Raw genomic sequence first — 11066 nt, 5'->3', positions numbered from 1 at the left:
GGAGCAACACATTTCATTCTGTCTGGGTAGCATCCCACCTGATGGATTTCTCAAACTTCCAGGAATGCTCCCCACCACCCCTCACTTCACCATTTCCCATCCCCTTTTTCCTCTCTCACCTCCCTCTGATGCTCCCCCCCTTTTCTTTCTTCCATGGCCTCCTATCCTCACTTATTAGATTCCCCCCTTCTCCAGCCCTGTATCTCTATCACCAGTCAACTTCCCAGCTCTTTATTTCACCCCCCCCCCACCCGGCTTCACCTATCCTCTACCCTCCCCCCACCTTTTAAATCCACTCCTCATCTTTTTTTTCACTCCAGCCCTGCTGAAGAAGGGTCTTGGTCTGAAAAATCGACTCTGCGCTTTTCCAAGACGCTGCCTGGCCCGCTTGAGTTCCTCCAGCATTTTGTGTTTCGCTTAGAGTGACGAGGACTGGCTTTTCCAAGAAAATATTGTCAATAAAATCAGGGAGAGGTGCTGCTTTAAGAAAATCACAGTGCGTGAAGAAAATCCCGATTGTTTGGAGTCTCAGGACACGAGAGCCCCCGTTTTCATTGAAGGGACGGGAAGGTGACCGCTTTTCGGTAGTGGGCGCGGCCCCGAGATACGGAAGGCGGGGTTTGCTCGGCTTCCACGTGGGTGGACGGGACCCAAACAGTCCGGTTAAAAGTGGCAGCGACCAGACGGAGGAAGGGCTGCGAGAGTGCGGGCAAAGAAAGTCTCAAGCGCCTGTCAATTCTTTCCTCTGGCGATAGCGGAGCCTGACGCGCGCTGCAGTCAGAGTCGGTGAATCACGGCATAAAGTCGCAACGAATCTTCTCTGCCGCAAGTGACAAGACCAGGAAGAAAGTTTGAAAACTGTCAGCGGGCGAACAGCGTGTTCCGAGATCTCTCTCTCTCTCTGTCTCTCTCTCTCTCTCTCTCTCTTCCCCCTCCCTCCACAACATCAACCCCTCCAGCTGCAGCATGTCGCCCCTCTCTCTCATCCTCCTGACCATAGAACTCTTCGGCTTCTCCACGCCCTCGAAGCCGCCTCGATTCGACCGGACCCTGGTAAGCTGTGCGCTCGAACGGTTACGAGGTCGATTCGAGTCAATAATTATTATGTAGAGCGATTTTGGGGCGCACGTTTGAAAATATAAACATTTTTTTTAAAGCCAAGTTTCGCCCAAAGCTTTACCCGTGTAAAACTCAAACGCACAAGTTCTTAAAGCCCATCACCCGTACAGGGGCACAAGGCGCCAACAGTAGGTGGCCAGAGTCTTTCAGGTTGTCCTCAGGTGTAGCCCATCTTCCAAAATCTCTTTTCCCAGGGATGAGGTCTTTGGAGCTTCTGTAGCTCTGGGTTTTTACGGGATGGGGTCGCCATCCCCGTGGCCAACCCTCCTCCTCTCGCAGCCGGGCTCTGTCCATAGCAGAGCTGAAGTTCTTTCAGTCCCATTTAAGTAAAAATTACAAAGCTATTCAGCGGGTCAGGCAGCATCTGTAAAGAGTCGGGGTCGGGACCCACCCTCTGATAAAGGACCTCGGAAGTTTTTGTTCAAACATCTTGTCTCCATTTGAAAAATGTAGTATCTGCGATTCCACTAGTACAGAGAAAGTTTATTGTAAACGCGATCCTTGCAGATTTTGAATGAAGCTTTTAAAGAAAGCGCTCGGAAATTCATTGAGAAAAGATTTCCATTGAGTTGATGGTCCAGAGGTTACCCGCGCGGGATTTCCACACTACCCGGTTTAGACTGGGGAGCGGTTTACTCCAAGAGAGCCGCTGCGTTAAGTGTTGTGGAAAAGCTTCCGATTCGCCGATTACTCTCATCTCCGTCTGCACATGGAACGGCTCCCATATAAACCAAGGCTTGGGAACTGGTCCACGCACAGTAACCGTCCTGGCATGTGGAGGGAGTAGTTATCGAATTTGTGATCCCTTTTTCGTGCCTTCAGTTTGAAGGAACATCGAGCAATGTACGGTGAGTTACCGCGGATTCCTCCAGAGGGCGCAGTTGCATTCGCCAGCCCCACCCCCGTAAATGATTAGATATTGAAAGGGCAGGCGGCATCTACGGGCAGAGGAATAAAGAGTTACCCGACGAGACCCTTCATCAGGACTGATCCTCATTCTCTCTCCAAAGATGCTGCCTGACCTGCTGAGCGTCTCCAGGTGTGTGGTTGTGTGTGTCTGTATTTCCAGCATCTGCAGCGTCTCTTGTGTCCAGCTATTCAAAGGGTAAATTCTGCGTCATTCGCTCCCACCCCGAGCCCCGCGAGTCGCATTCACTGTCTTCCTCCTCTCCTTCCGGAGGAGGTGGGTACCTTCCGCCGCCACCACCCCCCCTCAGGTGGGGATCGAGAATGTACCGCCCCGCCCGACTGAGGACCCAAGGGTAATTCCCAACTGCGAGATGGGAAGAGAGACATTTTAAAACTCAGATGCCGGACACCTGAAATCTGAACACCAAAATGGCAAAACACTCATCAGGTTAGGCAGCATCGGCGGAGGTGGAAACGGGTCCCCGGCCGAGAGTTCGTAGTTCTCCCTGGACTGTTGTGTCCTCAAAACTTTCTAGTTTTATTGGGAAAACAGAAAGGGGCAGGTACAAAATTCTGACTGATCACGTGGGACCTACACACTGGGATACGAAAGACTTCCGATATTTTAATTTAAATATAATAACCGATAAGACCCGTATAATTCAAGGCTTAAAATATATATATCCGCAGTGGTTCTCTGGGTCCAGCCAGACTCTGGGCCATGGGGGGGGGGGTCACAATAAACGCACCTGCTCTCAATATCTACCCTTCCCCTCTGCTTGCTGGAGATTCCCCTTGTTGGAATTCTGGTGCACTCTTTAGCGCGGTTTCCCTTCTTGGAGGAGGACAAGGGAAGAGAGAAAAATTGCCGTCTACCAAAAGGTCTCGCGGCACCCTTTTAAATTGTTCTTCCCCTTCCCATTTCGACATGCCGGTCCATTACTTTATCTATTGCCGTGACGAGGCCAAACTCGGGTTTGAGGTTTATTCCGTCTTGGTGACCTCCATCCTGATGGCATGAACAACGATTTCCCTAACTTCTGATAACGTCTTTCTCTCTTCTCTTTCCTCCCCATCCCCTGTTCTGACTCTCTCTCCGCAACTGCCCATCAACTCCCCCTCCCCCCGTGTCCCTTCACCTTTCATGGTCCCCTCTCCTTCCTTATCGATTCTTCCTTCAGCCCTTCACCTCTTCTACCTATCACCTCCCAGTTTTTCACTTCATCCCTCTCCCCGTCACCTGGGCTCACCCATCACCTGCCAGCGTGAACTCCTCCCCACGCCCCCCCCCCGCAACCTTATCCTGGCTTCTTCCCCCTTCCTCTTTAGTCCTGCCGAAGGCTCTCACAGTCCGAAACGTATCTCCATTCATGCTGCTTGGCCTGTTGAGTACAGTTCCATGCGTGGGTCCAAACCCCATCCAGGCCAACCTCTTCACCGGTCCGCTGTGTGGTTGTAACCCAGAGTCAGGCCGCCCTCCCCCCGCCGCGGCATCCCCCCGAGCCCAGCGGCTGGGTGAGGGACCTCTGCGGCTCCACACCAGAATGTTATGGGAGTAAGTGGGGTGATCTGGCCGGGATAAGGGGGCGGGGAACCGCCTCCGAGCGGAACCACTGGAGGAACAGCTGGTTCAGACCTGCGAAACAAATGTGGTTCTTAGGCCCTTTGTAAATAACGATGTATATAGTTTCACATTCCTATTTTCAATGGGAAAATCACTGTAATTGATTAGTAAAAGCGACCATTCTAGTTACTACCCCAACCACTACCTCTCACCCCCGTCACTGCAGACACTTTAAATCTCCTTTATTTTTTTGAAAATAAGTTCCGCAGCGTAGTGGTAGCACAATGCTTTACAGGCGACTTGGGTTCACTTCTGGGTCGTGATTGGGCTAGGGTTAACTCGGGGGATCTCCGGGCGGCGCGGCTCGAAGGGCCGAAGGGCCTATTCTGCGCTGTATCTCAATAAAAATATAATTCGGTTTATATTGTAAATATTATTTATGCGCATTTTATTCCACGTTTATACTTTAACCTCTAACTTTATATTTCGTGTAATTCGTTAATAGTTAACTGTTGTTTATTGTTGGATGTCGTGCGGTGACTAACACGCCACGGCAAATCCGTAATACATGTACTTTATTACTTATTGAGGCACAGCGCGGAATATTTAATCAGAACCTCATCACGGGACCGTTTACAATGACCATTTAATCTACCAACTGGTACGTCCCTGGATTGTGGGAGGAAACCCACGAGGTCACGGGAAGAACCTGCGGGCGGTGGCGGGAATTGGACCCGGGTCACCTGTACTGTAAAGCGTTGCGTTACCAATGAAGTTGATCCTTGGAACAATTATTAATTAACAATTCTGAGGGTGCTACTATTTACAATGGGGATAGCCGGACATTTGTATTTTTGTTCAGTGGGGGCTCCTGAGTTTGGCAGTCGAGGACCGAGATAACTTGGCCGTTCCTCAACCGAGCGCTCGGCGGTGTCTGCAGGCGGCGGAGGGCGTGGGGGTTTCGACGCGAATCGTGGGCAATTCCTGTCCGCTCTCACACATGCTGCATGGCCCACGGAGTTCGTCCAGCAGACTGTATGTTACTGTACTCCAGATTTCGGCATCCACAGTCTCGGGTGTCTCCATATCGTACGTGGCCCCACCGCGCCGGGGAGTCGCTTTAATTCCACTAATATCGCAAGGCCGTAGTGCATTCCGGTGGGATCAATGTAGCGGTATCAGCTAACTGGTTTATAATAACTTCCCGGAAGTTATTTCCGTGCTTGGCGTTCTTTCTCTCGGTTTTCCATTGGAAAAGCGTGAAATGGAAGGTGGATGAATTAAGGTTGCACATCTACTTATTAAACCTGCGGAGCCGGGGGTGGGCGGGTGTCGGTGAGTGTGTCTGTTGAAGCGAATGGGGTTACGAGTGACCTGGGAGCTGATTTTAAAATCAACCTTTCACGCCAAGAAAACATTGCCATCAGCTTTGGAGGACCTCATTATAGCCCGGGAGCTTGCCTTTAGCTGGGTGCCTGCAGGCGGCATTTCCCGCCGTCCGCTATTGCAGAGTCTGTGTTCGGCAGCAGATGGCGGGAGAGCTTTTGCCACACACGGGCTGAAATTCTGCAGATGCTGGAAATCCAGAACAGCAACACACGCTCTCAGTGCCGGAGGAACTCAGCAGGTCAGGCAGCGGGGGGTCCCAACCTTTTTTATACCACCGACGCACGACTATTAACAGAGACGCTCAGGTTGGCAACTCCAGACCTTTAGAGAGAAATGCATGTTTGACGTTTAGGTGAGAGGATAGAATCCGGATGAAAGGGGGGAGAGGGGGAGCGGAGCAGTAACTGGTGTTTGATGGGTGAATCCAGGTGACAGGGCCTCCTCACCCCCTCTCGCACGGTCTGTCGATTGCCATGACTCCAAAATTAGGGCGGCGCGGTAGCGTAGTGGCCAGCGCAACGCTTTGCAGTTCCTCCAGCATTTTATTTTCTGTATGTTGCTCGGATTTCCAGCATCTGCAGATTTTCTCTTGTTAGTGCAGGAGACCCGCCGCTTCCTGTGAGGATCAGTGAGGTAGTGTTCACAGGCTAATTGTTTGTTAAAAAAAATCTACTGCCGGAAGGGGAAGACACTGTTCCCGAAGTAATGTCTGGGGGTGTGTTTGTGTGTGTGTGTGTGTCTGTGGGTGTGTGTCTGTGTGTGTGTGTGTGCGCTCTCCCTGATGGTAGCGTAGAGAAGAGCTATGTACTGGATGACGGGGGTACCTAATGATGAATGCCGTCTATTGAAGGTGTCGATGCTGGGCAGTCTAGCGCCCGTGAAGGAGCTGGCTGAGCTTCCATCTCTGCAGCTTGTGCAGCCAGGTGGAATGCTCTTCACGGCACACCTGTAGAAATTTGCTAGACTTGCTGTAAGTGACATAACTAAATCTCTTCAAGCACCAAATGCTGGTGGCGTGACTTGTTGAGGTTCGTTTAGTATCACAGAATGTATAAGACGTGAAATTTTTGCTCTTCACATACATTCACAAAACAAGAATGCCCATAGAATGAGTGATTGGAACATCTAACACCAACCCCTCTTCATAATTACATCAACATGTTCTGCCCAGGATAGGTCTTCTGAAACATTGACACTCTCTGCTTCCCCACCTGGCCTTTTGTCCTATCAGATTTCATGTCCTTCAGCTCTTTGCCTCTTCTATCTATCACCTCCCAGCTCCTCAGAACAAGGTGACTTGTTCCATGCTTTGTGTTTTCAGTTGAACATTGTAGGCATGCTTTGCTGGCACTGCTATGGGCGCCGACACAACAACCAAAATATTTCACTAACATGAGAAAGTCTCTCAGCTGCCTTCTCCCCGTAGCCCTTTGCTTACCGACTAATCCAGAATATCAACCTCTGCCTTAAATATACATACAGGCTCGGCCTCCATAGCTGCCTGTGGAAATGAATTCCACAGATCCACCACTCTCTGGCTAAAGAAGTTCCTCCTGATCTCCTTTCTAAATGAAGCCATGTCTTTTGGTGTTAGACTCTCCACACCATGGGAAACATCCTCTCCACATCCATTCTGCCAAGGCCTTTCAACATTCGATAAGTTTCAGTGAGGTTTCCCCCAGCCGTCGTTCTTCTGAATTCCAGTGAGTATAGGCCATGAGGCATCACACCCCTCATATGATAAGCAGTTGATAAGAGAGGAGAGTGGACAAGAGGAGAAAGAGAAGGAGAAGGAGGTGATAGGCACATGCCAGGAGGTAAGAGGCCAGAGTAGGCAACAGAACAAGAAGGGAGTGGGGAGGGAATTTTTTTTAACCAGAGGGAGAAATCGATATTCATGCCATCAGGTTGGAGGCTACCCAAATGGAATACAAGGTGTTGCTCCTCCAACCTGGGGGTGGCCTCATCTTGGCACAAGAGGCTGTAGACCGACATGTGGAATGGGAATTGGAATTGACCACTGGGGAGTTTTGCTTCTGATTGATGAAGTGGAGGTGCTCGGTGAAGCGGTCCCCCAATTTAAAACAGGACTCACCAATGTAGAGGAGGCTGCATCGGGAGCACCATTCACCGTATGTTTCGATGCACATCTGATAGAACTGAATCTCACATCTCCTACCTACCTCTCGCCCCAAAGCTCCTCCAGTGATTTGTACGTTGCTCCCTTCCTGCACCTGCCGTCTCTGTTTTTGATACGGTCGCATCACAGATATAGCTGAAGCCTCGTGTTGATGCATCTTCTGTGCTTACATTAAATCCAACGGTCTTTGCATTGTCATCTCCATCAATAAGTGCAGCGTCATATATGGAAACACAGAAACATAGAAAATAGGTGCAGGAGTAGGCCATTCGGCCCTTCGAGCCTGCACCGCCATTTATTATGATCATGGCTGATCATCCAACTCAGAACCCCGCCCCAGCCTTCCCTCCATACCCCCTGATCCCCGTAGCCACAAGGGCCATATCTAACTCCCTCTTAAATATAGCCAATGAACTGGCCTCAACTGTTTCCTGTGGCAGAGAATTCCACAGATTCACCACTCTCTGTGTGAAGAAGTTTTTCCTAATCTCAGTCCTAAAAGGCTTCCCCTTTATCCTCAAACTGTGACCCCTTGTTCTGGACTTCTCCAACATCGGGAACAATCTTCCTGCATCTAGCCTGTCCAATCCCTTTAGGATTTTATACGTTTCAATCAGATCCCCCTTCAATCTTCTAAATTCCAACGAGTATAAGCCTAGTTCATCCAGTCTTTCTTCATATGAAAGCCCTGCCATCCCAGGAATCAATCTGGTGAACCTTCTTTGTACTCCCTCTATGGCAAGGATGTCTTTCTTCAGATTAGGGGACCAAAACTGCACACAATACTCCAGGTGTGGTCTCACCAAGGCCTTGTACAACTGCAGTAGTACCTCCCTGCTCCTGTACTCGAATCCTCTCGCTATAAATGCCAGCATACCATTTACCTTTTTCACTGCCTGCTGTACCTGCATGCCCACTTTCAATGACTGGTGTATAATGACACCCAGGTCTCGTTGCACCTCCCCTTTTCCTAATCGGCCACCATTCAGATAATCTGTTTTCCTATTTTTGCCACCAAAGTGGATAACTTCACATTTATCCACATTAAATTGCATCTGCCATGAATTTGCCCACTCACCCAACCTATCCAAGTCACCCTGCATCCTCTTAGCATCCTCCTCACAGCTAACACTGCCGCCCAGCTTCGTGTCATCCGCAAACTTGGAGATGCTGCATTTAATTCCCTCATCCAAGTCATTAATATATACTGTAAACAACTGGGGTCCCAGCACTGAGCCTTGCGGTACCCCACTAGTCACTGCCTGCCATTCTGAAAAGGTCCCATTTATTCCCACTCTTTGCTTCCTGTTTGCTAACCAATTCTCTATCCACATCAATACCTTACCCCCAATACCGTGTGCTTTAAGTTTGCACACTAATCTCCTGTGTGGGACCTTGTCAAAAGCCTTTTGAAAATCCAAATATACCACATCCACTGGTTCTCCCCTATCCACTCTACTAGTTACATCCTCAAAAAATTCTATGAGATTCGTCAGACATGATTTTCCTTTCACAAATCCATGCTGACTTTGTCCGATGATTTCACTGCTTTCCAAATGTGCTGTTATCACATCTTTGATAACTGACTCCAGCAGTTTCCCCACCACCGACGTTAGGCTAACTGGTCTATAATTCCCCGGTTTCTCTCTCCCTCCTTTTTTAAAAAGTGGAGTTACATTAGCCACCCTCCAATCCTCAGGAACTAGTCCAGAATCTAACGAGTTTTGAAAAATTATCACTAATGCATCCACTATTTCTTGGGCTACTTCCTTAAGCACTCTGGGATGCAGACCATCTGGCCCTGGGGATTTATCTGCCTTTAATCCCTTCAATTACCTAATACCACTTCCCTACTAACATGTATTTCGCTCAGTTCCTCCATCTCACTGGACCCTCTGTCCCCTACTATTTCTGGAAGATTATTTATGTCCTCCTTAGTGAAGACAGAACCAAAGTAGTTATTCAATTGGTCTGCCATGTCCTTGCTCCCCATAATCAATTCACCTGTTTCTGTCTGTAGGGGACCTACATTTGTCTTTACCAGTCTTTTCCTTTTTACATATCTATAAAAGCTTTTACAGTCAGTTTTTATGTCCCCTGCCAGTTTTCTCTCATAATCTTTTTTCCCCTTCCTAATTAAGTCCTTTGTCCTCCTCTGCTGAACTCTGAGTTTCTCCCAGTCCTCAGGTGAGCCACTTTTTCTGGCCAATTTGTATGCTTCTTCTTTGGAATTGATACTATCCCTAATTTCTCTTGTCAGCCACGGACAATCATGCTCTTTCACTATGATGGTTCTCAGCAATTTTTTCTACAGAAGTGGTTTGCCATTGTCTTCTTCTGGGCAGAGTCTTATTGACCTAGCCATTATCAATACTCTTCAGAGACTGCCTGCCTGCCTGATTTCTTGCTCAGTCAGTGCATGAAGGGATATGTGAAGAAGGCTGGAGCTTCTTCCCTCAGGCCATTAGGCTCCTGAACTCCACTTGAACTGTCACCAGTTAATCTGCTCTGTACCTGACGATATTTAATTTATGCACTTTAGTTTGTGCATAATTCATTTGTAGATTTTATCCGTACTTTCCTAAGTTATTGTGTGTTATATGTGTTATGTGTACTACTGTGCTTTACACCCTGGTCTAGAGAAACGTCGTCTCATTTGACGGTGTAATGTCTATAGTTAAATGACAGTAGAATTGACTTGACTCAAAAGCTGCAGACAGAATGGACAAACTCCACACAGAAAGCACCCAAGATTGAGACTGAACCTGGGTCACCACCTCTGTGAGGCATTGGCTCCACCAGTTGTGCCATCTTGATGCCCCTGGTGATCCTGTCGGAGAACCCGAGCAGTCAGATGTGGTGCCTCTCTGTACACTTCTATTCCCCGCTCTTACCTTTCGCTTCTTCTTACCTCCCCCGGTCCCCTCCTCCTTCTGTTTCTACTGCGGTCCATTTTCCTCTCCTATCACATTCTTTCTCCCTTGACCTTTCCCACCAGCTTGGCCTATCACCTTCCAACTCCACCACCCCACCTTTTTATTCTGGCATCTTCCCCCTTCCTTCTCGCTCCTGAAGAGCGGTGTTGGCCCAAAACGTCGACTGTTTTTTCATTTCCATGGATGCTGCCTGCCCCCATGCCTGGAGCTCCCCCAGCACTGGGTGTGTGTGTTTACATGTACACCTGTTACTGGCCTCCATCTTTTTCCACCACATTTGTCATCAAGCTGAGGTCAGACCTCAAAGCCAGATGACGGTTGGAGCCTCCTTCCTCGTACTTGAGGGCCAGCCCTTAGCCATGAGCTTCAGTGGTGTCCGCCTGCCTTTGTGCTGCTCCAAACCTTTTTAAGACGGCTCCTCCAGCGTGCCCCTGGGGTGGTGGTCTTGTACTTGATGTCGTCTTTGAAAGTGGAACTCCAGGGCAGCATGGTAGCGGTTGGTATAACACTTCACAGCGCCGACTGTAAGATCACCGCTGTACAGAGTTGATACGTTCTCACCATGACTGTGTGGGTTTACTCCACGTGCTCCAGTTTCCTCCTGCATACCACAGACCTACAGGTTAGGATTAATGACGTGTGGGCATGCTGTGTTGGTGTCAAGGTGACACTTGCGGGCTGCCCCCGGCACATCCTTGGACTGTGGTTGCTGACGCGTTTCACCTTATGATTCAATGTACATGTGACAAATAAAATTTTATGAATGTATAAACAAGAGATTCTGCAGATGCTGGAAATCCAGAGCAACACACACAAAACGCTGGAGTTCAGGCAGCATCTGTGGAGAGGAATAAACAGTTGACTCTTTGGGCTAAGACCCTTCAAGTTCAAAGTAAGTTTGTCAAAGTACATCTATGTCACCATATACAACCCTAAGATTCATTTTCTTGTGGGTATGCTCAATAAATCCATAATAGAATAATAACCATAACAGAATGAAAGACTGCCC

The 11066-nt window shown here is 48.8% G+C and overlaps 1 protein-coding gene across 2 annotated transcripts in view; it reads left to right on the top strand.

Annotated features, from left to right (window-relative positions):
• The first annotated feature begins 771 nt into the window (after positions 1-771).
• Positions 772-11066, top strand: part of LOC140206410 (SPARC-related modular calcium-binding protein 1-like) — a 111827-nt gene continuing 101532 nt past the window's right edge. For both annotated transcript variants that reach the window (XM_072274777.1, XM_072274776.1), the window contains exon 1: positions 772-1053. In XM_072274777.1, the coding sequence (XP_072130878.1) occupies positions 967-1053 (87 nt within the window). In that variant the 5' untranslated portion in view covers positions 772-966. The remainder of the gene's footprint in view (positions 1054-11066) is intronic.

This window comes from Mobula birostris, chromosome 12 (assembly GCF_030028105.1).
Source record: "Mobula birostris isolate sMobBir1 chromosome 12, sMobBir1.hap1, whole genome shotgun sequence".
Taxonomy (NCBI): Eukaryota; Metazoa; Chordata; class Chondrichthyes; order Myliobatiformes; family Myliobatidae; genus Mobula; species Mobula birostris.
The sequence above is the reverse complement of the archived record's forward strand: the minus strand, read 5'-3'. Positions and strand labels throughout refer to the sequence as shown.